Source organism: Mycetomoellerius zeteki, unplaced genomic scaffold, assembly GCF_001594055.1.
Source record: "Mycetomoellerius zeteki isolate Tzet28-1 unplaced genomic scaffold, Tzet1.0 scaffold1, whole genome shotgun sequence".
In the NCBI taxonomy this organism is placed as follows: domain Eukaryota; kingdom Metazoa; phylum Arthropoda; class Insecta; order Hymenoptera; family Formicidae; genus Mycetomoellerius; species Mycetomoellerius zeteki.
The window spans coordinates 557,396-572,652 of record NW_017255910.1 but is presented as its reverse complement, the minus strand read 5'-3'; the positions used below and the strand labels follow the sequence as shown (position 1 = coordinate 572,652).

Below are 15,257 nucleotides of genomic sequence, written 5' to 3'. Positions count from 1 at the left end.
TTTACAATGTTGCCTACAGCTCAGAAGTTTCAGTAAATAGCAAAATTTGAATTAATATTGTAGAATAAATAAAAAAAATGTTTCCACAGTTTATACTATTTATTAACTGAAATTAATGTTTTTTGTGTATTTTGAATATTATTGTACATTTAAAAAAAATGTAATATTCAAATTTTCAGAATTTGTACCACAACGAACTAACACGTTAATTTGAATAAACATGCTAATAAATTTGACCTCTAGCACACTCAATTGTTTTTGATTATGATTGCTTCTTCCACTCTTTTGTACACCACCGATAACTGTAGAATAAAATAAAAACCCAGAGAACATTGAGACGTTTTATAAAACATCACAAAGACATTCTAAAATTCATGAGACATTTTTTGGAAATATTAGAATAACGTCAATATGTTTTTAAGATGTCTTATGCGTCGATTTATGACGTTCTAAAAACATCCTTAAGACATCTTACAGACATTGCCTTTATGACGTCTTACAGACATTATCCTTAAGACTTGCTTCAGACATTTGTCTGAAAAAAAATAAAAATTACTGATACGGAAACGCGTTGACAAGAAGAAGTATACGAAACAGAAGTTGGAATTACCTGATAAATCGGTACATAAATGATGATGGTACTTAATACATATTTTCAATAACGATTTATAATTGTGACAGATAGTAGATCGTCATTGAAAATATATATTAAGTATGATATCATTTATATACCGATTTATCCGGTAATTCCAACTGCTACTTCGTATTCTTTCTCTTGTCAATGCATTTCCGAACAGCTTCGCATAATTATGTAGTTGTAGAACACTATAATATAATACAAAATATTGGAATGCTAAATTAATTGACATCCATATATAGGTTATATCCATACATACTTTTATATCATTTATAGGTTACGTATTATATTCAGACATATTCAGATTGACCATGTCATGCACTTGGTGTTATAAGTGAAATTTGCAGTCGATAATGTTAAATTGCTACATATACTCCAAAACTTGAATAATTTTCTGACATCTTTCGAAAATGTTTGAAAGGCGGCTAAAAAGCGTCTTTTGGAAAAGTTTTAAAGCTGTCTCGTTCAAGATGTCTTTTGGACGTCTTTCAGACATTCATGTTCTCTGGGTAGATTTGCAACCATGAAAATTTCAATCTACGTCTTACTTTTTACCGATTGATTGCAAATTTTATTGTTTCGGCTTTATGCGCATTTTATTACTGATTTTTAATCTGGTTTTAAACTATCTTATTAATGTTAAAAAAAATTTTTCCTCTGTCTATATGTTCCTGAGGCGTTCTCCATACTTTTTTCTCAGAAACTTTTTGAAAAAAAATTTTTTACGTTTTACGAATATTTCGTATTTAAGATCTTAATTCTTTGAGATCATCCAGCGTGCCAATTGATTGTGAGAAAATACATACTTGTAATTTTAATAAAATTAAAAATTAAAATGAAATTACGTAAGAAATAATTTGTATTTTTAAAGCAAAGAATTTATGTTTTAAAGTAGAGAATAGTACATGTATCCTTATAGAAGAGTCACATTTACGTCACAATATAGTCACAATAATCAATAAAAAAATATAATGACACTGTGGGATTGTCATAACAAAATAACATATGTTACAAAGCATTCGCACATCATGACATTGCTATGACATCACGTTTGTGATAAAGCGGACATTCGCACGTTACGATGATGTAATCATGATTGTTGTGATATAACTATGACGATTTTTGCTACAGGGATGGGCAATCGAGCTGTAGGCAATAATTTTTGTGCGCAAACGAACTGTCGGCAGAAGTGATGTAGGCAAACGAAGCTGTACACAATAAATTTGTAGATAAAAGAAGCCATCTCGTTTTATAAAATACATTTATTCGTAACCTACTTTCAAAATTGCGTTAGCAATTGTTGCGACAGGATGCAAATGGAACCGATTGTGCTATTATGCGACTGATATTACTGATAATGTAACTTCCTTTGTTAATTGCGAAACCTCTACTAGCTTTTATGGCAGACATGGCAATGGTAGTTCCATATGCGCAACGTGTAGCCAAAGGCTTTGTCCTATTAATTATAACTATTCACGGATTTCGATACATTCTGGTGCATGTGTATAAAGATGATTATACATTGCTGCGGTCACGTTCCGTTCTCGATATCGTTTGGCATCACGTGGCAACTGCATTATCTTTAAGCATCTTTGTACTAGTATACAGATATATCTATTTTTTTTAAATTCATTTTTTTGGTGGAACTAAAAGGCAGTTATAAAATGTTTAATAGTTTTTATCTTTATCGAATTACAATTTTTATTATTATTTTTTTTATAAATTTATTAATCAAGTTAATTTTTTCAATTTCTGTACTTCTTTGCCTTTCTCTTAATATAGATTTAAAATTAATGTATGGTTAATGTTTCAACCAAATGTCTAATTTTTAATTAAAAACCAGTGTAAACTTTAATTTAGTTTTAAGTTAAAAAGGAGAAATGCACTTTCAATGATTAAATTATTAGTTTACAATTTAATACATCAACCGTGTTAAATAATTGTTATAAACGAATGTTTTCAACAGCACATTTCTAGATTGATTGCGAGAGTCGCAAATAGCTATTGTAATATTATATACATAGAGGCTATTCCGCGTTATTTTTTCTACGTGAAGGATCTTCAAGGAAATACTCTTTCAATAATATTTTTCTTGTCATCCCTTAGGAGACTTAGAATGGTTCGCGGTAAATAGCAATGACATTTACTTTTACATCGCTACGCTGAGTTGTTGGTAAACTTCTATCATCTGACTATTATTGGTCACCTGTGAGAATGTATTTTCCCGAGAGAAATCATTCTCGTACGACATACAATTTCGCCTTTCTGAGATGTACTTAGAACTACGAGAAGCAAAGGTTTAATCGACGTAAAAATATCAATTCTAGATGCTACTCAAGTAAGAAAAATGTTCGTTTAAATCATTAAATTATTTAATTTCATTTTATAATCTAAAGTCTTTTACTGTAAATGTACGATTAAAAGCAGTGGCGTAGCAAGGGATGGCAGCGCCCGGAGCAGTCCTTTTTGTCCCCGCACCCATGCCTTTTTCGCGTTGAACTATTATTTACTAGCATTTATACTACTCTACTACTTACTATTATTTATTGGCAACCACTAATAGATTAATTAACAAATAATTTATTTAGTCTATTAAATTTTATATACATATGGGTCATTCAACGTCAATACAGCCACTCTCCTGCCCAAAACTGTACGCAACCAAATGTAACGCATAGGATACCAAAATTTAGGTTAAAGCTTCTAGCAAGTTTCTAGCAAGTTTCTAGCAAGTTCATTTTGTATCTGACTCATTGTTGAACGAAAGTAGGTTTCAATAAGCTTTAACATTGAAAAGCTTCGTTCGCAAGTAGCAACATTCACGCTTATGATCAGAAAAATTCATGAGACTACAGTTAAATTTGGTAGTATTTCTGTGAAATCCCATCGAATTATACGTGCAAGAAATGTTTCTGTTGACCATTCATTGGCGCCCTTGTCAAGATGACGCCCGCGGACCGTCCCCTCCGCCCCCCTTTGCTACTGATTAAAAGAAACCTGAAGCAAGTGGAAACGGCTTAAAAGAAAACTATCAATATATTTTGTCTCTACAATTATGCATTTTATAATTTCCTTATTTAAAATTTATTATTTTTTCAATACTAAATAATTGCAAGATTTTTTACTAAATTAATGTATGGTTAAAAAAAAGTAAATTGAAGTATAAATGAAAATATCGAAGATAGCTATCATAAAATATAACTATCAATATATTTCATGCCTACAATTGTGCAATTAATAACATTCTTAATTCAAATTTGTATTACCCTCGTACTAAATAATTACAAAATCTATTCTTTGATGCTAACTGAATGTTCAAACTATCTTACGCATATTACACCAATTGTTTCTTCTTTTAAATATAATTATAATTACTTACTTTAGGCAAGGAACCAGGGTTTTCCAAAATATGCAAACTGTGAACTTCGATCACATGTGGCAGTAGCGGCTTCGGGTAACCGAACACGTGATTGTTGCCCAGAATCACTAGACTGAAATTTTTATCTATGTCGTAAACAGATGTGCCAGGAGTCCGTTTATTAGCCATTCGTTGAGCATTTGGTAGATGCCAGTATTGATAATATAATCTTGTATATGTTGTGTAAAGGATATTCATTATCCGCTCGTTGATTGTCATTCTATCAGTAAATGGATACGTCATGTCTGGATTAAAGTTAGGATCGTCTGGATTTCCTGCCAACCATAAGTCACGTAATAACATTTTTTAAATAAAAAAAGTATTTCAAAAACTAGCTGCTTATAAAATACGGCATATTCAATTGTGTAATGTAAAAGTTTAAAATACGTAGCTTCGAGTTTTTCGGAGTTATTTATAAGTTATATCGCTTTTATTTAAAAAAAATAACATAACTGAAAAGACGCGATTTTCAAGTTATTACCATAAATGAGTTAAACATTGTCTTATCAATCATCAAAAGTAAAATGATATAATTTCATAAAAAAAATTATTACAAGTCAAAAAGATTTAACTCTGCTAGTCTGTTTGAATTGTTTGGCTTAATATGTAGTTTATTTAATACTTTTGAGGCTTCCACAGGTATTTTCTTCATAGATGCGAAAGGGTTTGCGGATTATCGTCGCTTCGTGATCCATTGCTAATGCCAACGTTTCATGAACCTTGCCATTTACTTCGTCAACTTGAAATATCAGTGCACTTCTCGTCCTGATGAAGTGAACGGCAAAGTTCATGAAACATTAACATTAGCAATAGATCACGACACGGCGATAACCCGCAAACCCTTTGACACTGATGTAATTTATTTTTTTTTTAGTAATATATTTAATATTTTATTTAGAAACATTTTCAGTAGTAAGTATTTGTACACTTCATTTGTTAATGTAAAATCTTTTTACTGTGATTTTTTTATTTTAATATTATAGCTTTTTAACTCATTGATTCAAATGATATGATCCTATAGTGAGTAGACGAACAGGATTAAGAATTGTAAAACAAAAATAATATAAAAATTACGTTTGATCATATTAAGAATTCTTTTTGATATTATTATACATTACTTAATCAATAATTTTCTGTCAAATTGAAAAATAGTTTTTTTTCCTTCTTTGAGAAACTTATTATAATTTTTTTAGTTGTATCACTTTTGAAACAAAGTGCAAGGGAGTGATATGCTACAAGCAAGAGTACTCTATTGTGCGATGCGCTCTTTAAAGATTTAGAACTTCTTTTCTTTTATTGCTTCTCTTCGAATGAGTAGAGAAACGCGTTATTACATTGTAAATTTTCTCGCAAGTCAAGAGAAGGAAGTGCAATCTGTTACAGTCAGGTATCTATTTCTTCGAAAACTCAACACAGTGATTGTGTCAGATCAATGGGGAACGTTACTACTTCGAAACGCGGTTCGCCTTCGCAAAACTCGCCTGGCTTTAATTGAAATATTTCAGTAGCAGCCACAGCGATTCATTTCACGGTCTATTACGTTCATCCGGAAGAGTACTTTCGGGTATCTTCAATTACGTCCAGGTAAAGGAATCGAATGGCGGCGAGCCGGCGCGTCATCCTTCGCCACCTTTTCTCCGGCATTCTTCGGGTCAGACCGGTACAAGTTAAAGCACTACCTAGTAATCTATCCTTTTCCACAAAGACTCGGTCTCTCGGATTGCTCGCACTTTCTGCTTTAACGACAATTTACGTCAATTTCCGCGCGCACTTAACGACGTTCGTTGACGATGCCAACCTGGGTAGGTGCAAACCCAGTAGAGACGTTGCGGAACGACTGTCCGACCAGGTTTGCACTCCCAGTTGTTACCTGCGCTAGATGACTTTTGTAAACAATAAAACTGCTAGGCCGACGAAATCACGAAAGTTGTTCGACATGCACGATATGCCCACCTATGGAATCCATTACGTAGGGCAAGTTGCCTACGCTCAAAAATCCAATCAGCACGGGGAAGTTATAGTGCTTTACGAGGGCGTAATAACATTGGTACCATAATTGTTCTATAATGATTGCGTCGAATGTCTTGTTGCTTCTATAACAAGCAAATTCGAATTGGATTTGTTTTTGGATATTATTCGTAAAGCTATATTAAAATTATCATTTTCGTCTCCGCATTTAAAAATGGGACGATGGAAATGTGTTGTTAATTTATTAGATTGTAGAATCTCGTGTAATCCACGACTATTAACATTTTGACTTATTTAGTATTTGAGAATAGATGCTGAATATTTTATGCTTAATTAAAATTTACTTATATTTAGTGAAATCGGTTTTGCTAAAGTATCTAAAAATTTAACTAAATACACATAGAATCTGAAAATAATTTTTAGACAATGACTATCTGTTACAGTTCATTTTTTACACTATACGTGAGAGAATTAAGAGTTTGATTAACTTATAGTCAAAGAGTTAATAATGTTCCAGACATTCTAAAGAAAAAATTCTATGGAGTACAACACCATACATGGATTTAATTTCTGAAAAAGTATATACTTATGTTTTAATTTTATCAATATTTTTATTTGTTGTGAATTTTACGTATCAAGTACCACGCCGTAGAGGAGATCGGGGTCAGTAAACTATAGGGGTAAGTAGAATAATACACGCGTAAACCCGTCTGAGCACGCAGCAGCGACTGCCGCTCAGTCTGCTGTAACATCTCATTGCTAATACATCTATGATAGAAGTTACGCTACAATTTTCAAAAATCGTACACCTAAGTAAACATTTTTATTCTTAAAGTTTTTGTTTTACAATCGTATATAATTATCTGAGATATTTTATTTCCATTTAGATAGTAAGCGTAGTTCTTACTTAATAAAGTCCAACAGATTTTTTTGTTTATCTGTCTTTGTTTTATCGTATACTGTTAATGTTTTCAAAAAATAAACGGATGGGGCTAGTAGACTAACCACAATACAGGGCTATATGACTACTTTAGTGACGACTCTGACAGTATTTACTCCCAAACTTCTTGAAATGAAATCTCACTCTAAAAGAGTGAAAATACAGTCAGTTTTGAAAAAGAGTGAAAATGTTTCACTTCTTAAAAAAGAGTGGCAATATTTCATTCCTTTAAAGAGATTTACGTCTGGTAAATATTATAAGTTTAGTTCCCTTACGTCGAATCTCGATAAAACTAGGCTCATTCGACGTGTTTTTGCACGAAAAGAACGAATTTAGCAAAAAGAAACAAAACCAAGCGAGGCAAAACCTTGAGGCAAAGCTTTGAGCGTATTATCAAATGAATATATGTATTTTTGAGTATGTTATTTGTTATTTAACATATTACTTGACTGTATATATTTTGAGTTATGCAATTAAACAATAGCATGGCATTTTGCTAATGTGGCCCTCTATGGGTATTGATTACTCACAACCTCCTTTTTGAGGTTTTCGTATCAAAATAATTATTTGATAATCGATTGTAACTCTACTGTTAATCTATAGTTTATATTACGTTTACTATTTTTAATACTGAGATTTTTAGTATTGTGAACAGCTTATATGCAGAAGTTATGTGAATGTATATTTATTTGCATACATTTTAAATGTTTTACTTTTTTTTTAATTTTGTAACCAAATACTGTTTTCTAAACAAAACTAATATTTTAAGGTTTTTTTTAATGGAAGGCCACATTATCACTCATTTTTTTTGTTCGAGTCATTACGCAATGTCGCCACGTTTTTATTAATAGTATCCTAAGTAATAAATATTTTGTAGTAACTTTGAGTCCAGAATTGATTCAACAACATTTTAACGAATGTAATTGTCAAGTTTTAAACTTAAATATTGATTATTAACAAAGTTATTGTGTAAAATGTAACTGGGGTGCCATAATACCACCTTCTCCTCTATGATAAATATCCGAAGTATATAAATTTAGTTTAAACTTCGCAGCATATTGGAATGTCGCGAAGACAGATGCATCTTTTTACAACAGTTGGCACTACTAGTATCAACCGTTATAGAAATATAAAAGATGCTCATATTACATGCAGTGCTCATAATATCTAATCCTATCGTATGTGTGCGTGAAATCGGTGAAACATTGGTGTAGTAGTACATAAAGCTGTATTCATGTGTCACATTTTATCGGAAAACAGCGACCTCGTTGGAGTTCGCGCTCACTTTAGGATCCCCTTAGGCGCAACATTTACAGCGCCGATTCCTAATAGCCCATTCGTAACAGACTTTCCTTTATTAATTGAAAATAATTTTATTGGATCGTCAAAATAATTATGTAGCTCAAGCATGATGATACTGCTGCAAAAAATTTTGATATGTTAGCAACTAACTGAACATTCTACATAACTATTTGGAGCGGTCCAACAAAATTATTTTCAGAGGACACTTATTATGTAACTTTTTTATTTCTATCAGAATTGCGTATTTCCGATTTCTTTTATTATTTCCGATTGCTATCTAAATTTTTAGATATTTCAGCGAAACCGTTTTTTCCATATAGGTAAAAAAAGGACTGTTAGATTACTTGTTGTTGCATTAAACTTACGCTATAAGTTTATCAATAGCAGGACTAAATAATTGATGTCTGCATATACGATTCGCTCCCAATAAATTTTGATGAAAAAGCACGTAGGCTCCTATATGTCTACCAAATTATAAAATTACGATTAATAATTTTCTAGATTTAGAATAATTTACTTGTATTAATTTACGAAATGTGATGAACGTATACCTTAATCCTGTGCAATCCTTCCTTATATATGAAAATGACAGGTCAACATTCTCATAATTCGGAGGAGCATCCTGCAAGACAAGAAACATTTTTTTGAATATTTCAATTACAAATACAGAAAATTTTTAGCATACATAATTAGGATAAAAGCACTAGATGTGGGTCAGGCACTAGTTCCGGATTACTTTTTATATTTAAATAATTATAGTGTTTTCCATTAAATGATACCTATACAGGGTGTCCCAAAAAGGTCGGGACCTGAATATCTCGTAAAATATAAGTTTTACAGAAAAGTCTTTCAGACAAAAGTTGTAGGGTTCAAAAAGATCTATTTACTGATCTTATCAATTTGACCTTGGCGTCATCAAGATCAGGTCAAGGTTAGGATAAAAATCATTGATTTTTTAAAAATAGAACACTTTAATTTTGATTTCAGAATCTAATAGCCGATATCCCTTTCTAAAACATTATAATGAAATAATTTTTTATTGAGTACTTTTCGAGTTATAACTCTGGAAAAAATTTTTACGAAAAATTACATAGATTGAGACAAAATCTTAGAAATTCTTAATTTTTTGTGGATATATTCGTAGTGGTAAGTAGAGTGAGGTTTGTTTGTCTTAGAGATTCTTAGTTTTTCGTAGATATTCGTAGTGAGACGTAGAGTGGCGTTGTTTGAAAGCGGAGGATTTCTAGGTTTTTCAAAGAAACAACATCGCTTTACATCCCACTACAAATATCTATGAAATGTCGGACGTATGAGGACGCAGGACGACATGACTCACGAGGCCAATTACGAGAGCCGAAGGCACTAGGAGGATTCCGTGGTGAGACGAGCATAACGTATTGTAAAGACCCCGATTTCTAGATCGGAGGGATCACACGTGTATCCACAATTATATCGTTTAGTTTCGTTGAGTCTGATCATTTTGCGAGTAACTGCATTGCATTTGCGAGCGCACAGCACAAATTGTGCCATCACGCCCGATATCGTATTAATTCTGTTAAATTCGAGTCAACTATTTACACACACACACACACACCCGCGGCTAAGTCATTTTGTATCGTATTGTTGAGTCATATTTTTGTATTGCGTCTTACTGTCGAGATAGTAGATCTTAGATTTCAGATAATATTCTCATATGTCCTAGAATCTCGAAGATCTTCCCTCGTAACAGTTCTCGTTATTCTCGCGGTCGAGCTTGAGGTCGGATTTGTTGACGAATTAAACACAGTCGACTACCATTTTAAGCTTTGTCTCACGATTAATTTCCTTAATTACTATATCAACTGTTTGTAGAATTACATTAAAATTTGGAGATCGCACCGTCCAGAGAGAAGTCTTTTATCTAATATCGTGTATCGAGAACGTAGCTTGAAGGGGCAATAATACCCTATTATTTAACTAGCTTTGTATAACGCATGATCATTAATCTGTCAGCGTGTACGGAATATTGTAAACAAGTGAGAAAATATATTTGTTATCATTTTATTATTACCAATTCTACACACAGAAAAAAAATTTGCAGATTTTAAATAAATATTTACTCCAATAGTGTATTAACGAAATATTTACTAAATGTATATTTAACTAAATGTATATTAAATAAAAACATATATTTATTCGATTTAAACATAACTGTTTTATTTTGAATAAATATTTATTTACTATAAATAAATATTTCCTTAGTACTATTGAAGTAAATATTTATTTAAAATCTGCAAATTTTTTTTTCAGTGCATACTTTATTGCTGTCTCGCCCTACTCATTCTCTAAAGTATCCTCCGTTCCTGGCCACGAACCACCCCCTCTACCGTGGCTAAGCAGTCATTTATTAAAACTATCAGCGTTCATGATATTTTAGATATTTCTGTATCTGAGTAAGAAGTTGGTGTAAATTTGCGAATGAGTGGCACACTTTCTCATGCCTGGTGCCCAATTATTGGTGTTGAAATTGAGAATATTGTATTTTATCACACAAAAATTTTTGTCTTAATCGTAAGGTCGCAAGCAAATTGACCAATCACAATCAAAATTACGCGTTTTAAAACGCTCGACTGTGATTAACCGATTTGCTTACGGTCTTACGGCTAAAATTTTTGTATGTGTGATGGCCTTTAGTAATTTCCAGGGAATGGAAAGTTACTTTTTAAAAAAGTAATAAGTTACAGTTACTCGTTACTGAATATAAAAAGTAACAAGTTATTATTACTAATTTCCGATTTTTAAAAATAACTCATTACAGTTACCGTTACTTGAGAAAGTAACTATTCGTTACATTTCCGTTACTTTTTTTTTAAATCGACCTTCAATCACAGCGAACGGGTCTAGGGGCTTTCTAGTCTCAAGCGCTTTGAGTGGCTTGTGTCCAATCGTACCGTATCCAAATAACAGATTCTGTCTGTATAGTCCTTAAAGTACATTAAATTTCATGACATTTTTAACAGTGTACGATATATGCATATGTAAATCATTTTTATTATATTATTCTTATGGGATGTACTCTGTTAAAAAACATGAAATTTAATGTACTTTTAAGTTACACAAGTACATTAAATTTAATGTCTTTGTAATCGAAAATTATGTTAATGAACATTTGTATTAAATTTAATGTGTTTTCCATAAAATTTTTATGAAATTTAATGTTTATGTATATGAAATTTCAATACAGAGATTAAAAGTATATCAGTGTACCCATACCTGGAATATAATGTATATGTGTACGAAATTTAATGACCTGTATGTGAAATTTAATGCGAATATGCATAAAATTTAATGCAAATGTGCATTAAATGTAATGTACATGCACGTTACATTCAATACAAAAACTGAAAGTAAATTAATATACATGCGCACAAAATTAAATGTAGTAACGCCACCAAAAAGGATAAAGCATTTGGTGAATTAATACGCAATTAGTACATGAGATCTAATGCTCAATTTCTTCACCTCTAGACAACTTTATCCAAGAGATATCTCCCAGAATACAATATAGATATCTTCTGGATAAGGTTAACTGCAACTTATCTGGAAGTGAAGAAATTAGGATAATTAGTATAAATGTGGATAATTATCATTACTTTATTTCAAATTAAAATATATAAAACGATAATGAAATGAAATAAGATCATCCCATAATGTAATCTTTATGATCAATCACAATTATTAAACATTTTATTAATTGTTCGATATTATTCTGGATAAAAATATGAATTTTTTTTAAAGTGATCCATAACTGCTAGTTTTATTCTATATGTAAGAGAAGATATTTTTGTAATTGCCTTTTTATGTAAAAATAATATAAAATCTTAAGGTAATAAAGTAGTGCTATAATAAATATAAAAGTAAAGTTATTCTTAAATATTACAAAAGACAAATAAAAGACAAATAAAAAAGACAAATAAAAAAGATTAATAAAAAAAATATATTCGAATGGCGCATCAGTAATTGTTGTAAATTTACGGGAAAAAGCAAAAGTACCGCGATAGTTTGTGTACAAGGCAATTATGTTTCCGTTAGTTAGGTTTTATCCAGTTTATGTGAACAATTTAATCTCTAATTTTGTTGCGAAAGAAACAGGACCATCAAACCGTGAGAAGACACATTTAGCAAAGAGAAATGTTAGTAGAAGTAAATTGAAGCTAAACGAAGTTTGCGTAACTTTGAACTCGAGTTTAGAAAGAGAGAGAAAGAGAGAGAAAGAAAGGAGAAAGAAAAGGGAAGGATTACGCAAGGCAGATGGAAAGAAGTGAGACGTCAGGCGAACGATCTGAGAAAACCCGAGACCGTAAAAAAAATCGAATAGAAATGGGATAAGTGAAATATAGAAGAAAGAAAAGCTTGAAAAAAAAGTCATCTAATGTCTATATGAGTATCTAATGTCTATATTTATTAGACTGTAAATTCTCTGTTACTATAAATTAAATTTGTTTTGTGTAACGATTCCTCTGAGCAAAAAATTGAATAAAACTTATATGCAAGTTTCGGTCTCAATAGTTACTATTTTATTTAATATTGAAAAAGACTGTTAATGATCTAAAAGTATTTGGAAATATGATTAAAGTCACTTGGAAATGCGATTAAAGTCGCAAGCTTATTGAGACCAAACGGAAATAACAGTGAACAATGTAACGCCTTGAGCGAATACAAAGCGGCTTTATTGGTGATAATTCTCGCAAGTAACGACATATATTATAGGCAAGAGCGTTGAATCATAACGATATCGGGTGGGTAAAAAGGGTGAGCAAATTAATGAATTTTGCAGTAACAAGTTTTAAATATAATAAACACTAACGTCTTTTTAAGGACGTATGAGTGATATTTCAACATAACAACATAATTATGAAAAAATTGCAGATTACTCTAAGATCTAATTGCATCAACGTTACTTTGACTTTAAGCAAGGTTTAACGCTCTCTCTATCTCTGTTTCTCTTTCGCTTTAAAACGAGACAGAGAGAGTTTTAAGTCTTGCTTAAAATCAAAGTAACGTTGGTGCAATTGGGCCTAAATCACATTTAAAATTTGGTGACGGTTTATTATTTGGATCATAAGTTATTTCAATAAATAATAGTAATTTTTAAATCGGTGATTTAATAAAAATGTATGAAAATGTATTATAAAATAAATGACAAAAATCTCAACTTCTTAATATAGTACATTAATATAAGTACATTAAATAAACAAAATATTTATTTGTTCTATTGGGTTGGAGGAAAAGTTTCTGCAAAATTTTGTTAGCTCAAAATTATATACACAACATATTTGTTGCGAAATTTTCAACTATCTGACGTGAAAGTTCTTTCTAAAAGTTCGTTTTTAAAAAATATTCCTACTTTTTGTTACCAAGTTACATAAAAGATTAAATAAAAGAGCATTCTGATTTTGATTGCTCATTACTCCGTTAAAAATCATCGTACCGTAATTAATAAAAGAAATTCTTAAAGCTGAAACGTTGCTCTATCAAGTGGTGTAATTGACAATTTAAAAAAAAATAGAATATATGCACATTTAAGTTAAAAATATGATATTACTGTCCTTTTTTCCATTGCGCAATGATTATAAGGATGGTAATATCACATTTTTACTTAAATTTCTATATATTTCACATTTAAAAAATTAGCATGATATTATTCGGTAGAGCAACGTTTCAGCTATAAGAATCTTTTTTAATTGCAGTACGATGAGTTTTAATGGAGTTATGACAAATCAAAGTCGGAATGCTCCTTTTTGCTTAACTCGCGAATAACTCAAGAACAAAAAATTATAGAAACATTTTTAAAAAAGAACTTTGTAAGGAAAACTCCAAACTTTCACGATATAGATAGTCGAAAATTTTCGCAAATTTTTTTGGCATGTGACAGATCCACAAAGTGAGAAGAAAAATTTTCCTTTTTTTCAGATTGTAGTTTTCTATATATAAAAATAAACTAACATAAATTCCAAAAATATAGTAACCATTCGAAAGTAAAGATTTCAAGCTTTAAAATTTTTAAATTTAAATTTTAATCATTTTTAACGAAGATATTATATCTATAATTTTGAGCTAACAAAATATCGCAGAACTTTTCCCCCAACCCAATATATCTTTGTAACTAATCAGTGAATCGCAATGAAACTTTGAAAAAGTTATATTGTGAATACTTAAAGTACTTATAAAAAAAGTTAGACTTTTGTTATCATTTTTTAAATTTTAGTTTATAACAATAATAATAATAACAAACAAAATCAAAGTTGTTTAATAAAAAGGGAATGTTTTGAACATACAACTTTTATGTATATATAGTTTGTTTAAAGTATAAGTATTAACACATTTGTAAAAATGATGCCCATACATGCTTAAATTGTATGTTTTATTTTAAAAATGATATAATTTAATAAATTTAAAGTAAAATTTGCTGCAAAAATTTCTAGTTATTTATATAAAAATTTTAACATTTTTATATTATATTCACAAAATAAATAAATGATGTATGTTAGATGTATAAAGACAAAGGATTAGAGCAAAAAAATGAGGAAAAAATTTACCTTTAAGGGAACTGTTGATAAAACAGTAATCTTATGACCACGAAACGCCAGTGCTTTCATCAATGCTTGAAAAGATTGTTGGTGGCTGTAACTTGCACTTGGGCAAATACCTAGGATGTTGTATCCGTGACTGTGTTGGAAAGTACAGAATAGCGAAATTGATAGCAATACGACTGTCACGACGCGCATTTTGGACACAGACTACTTTCATTCGTAGATGCGAAATGGCCGTTCAATCTTTCAGGGAAGAATCGAGGTTACGGGTCTCTCGCGTAGGAATTTTTAAAAAGAGCTCGAGCGACGGAAAAAAGACGAGGCGATCCGTATGAAAAATTCAATACATGTTCCACGATCAGTTTGCTTGGGGCCACGGTAAATAAGTGAACGGGATGTCCATTGGTCGGGTGCTTCTCA

The 15,257-nt window shown here is 30.9% G+C and overlaps 1 protein-coding gene and 1 long non-coding RNA gene across 2 annotated transcripts in view; one reads left to right on the top strand and one right to left on the bottom strand.

Moving 5' to 3' along the window:
* The window catches only part of LOC108731174 (uncharacterized), an 18,430-nt gene extending 13,170 nt beyond the window's left edge, over positions 1 to 5,260 (top strand). Inside the window, exon 3 of the long non-coding RNA XR_001937007.1 lies at positions 5,249 to 5,260. This is a non-coding gene — a long non-coding RNA (uncharacterized lncRNA). The remainder of the gene's footprint in view (positions 1 to 5,248) is intronic.
* LOC108731143 (UDP-glucuronosyltransferase 2C1) overlaps positions 1 to 15,257 on the bottom strand; it is a 22,512-nt gene extending 7,255 nt beyond the window's left edge. The window contains exons 1-5 of the mRNA XM_018461296.1: positions 14,844 to 15,257; positions 8,817 to 8,887; positions 8,631 to 8,729; positions 6,009 to 6,148; positions 4,017 to 4,330 (exon numbers count right to left, since the gene is read on the bottom strand). Of these exons, the coding sequence (XP_018316798.1) occupies positions 4,017 to 4,330; positions 6,009 to 6,148; positions 8,631 to 8,729; positions 8,817 to 8,887; positions 14,844 to 15,032 (813 nt within the window). The 5' untranslated portion in view covers positions 15,033 to 15,257. The remainder of the gene's footprint in view (positions 1 to 4,016; positions 4,331 to 6,008; positions 6,149 to 8,630; positions 8,730 to 8,816; positions 8,888 to 14,843) is intronic.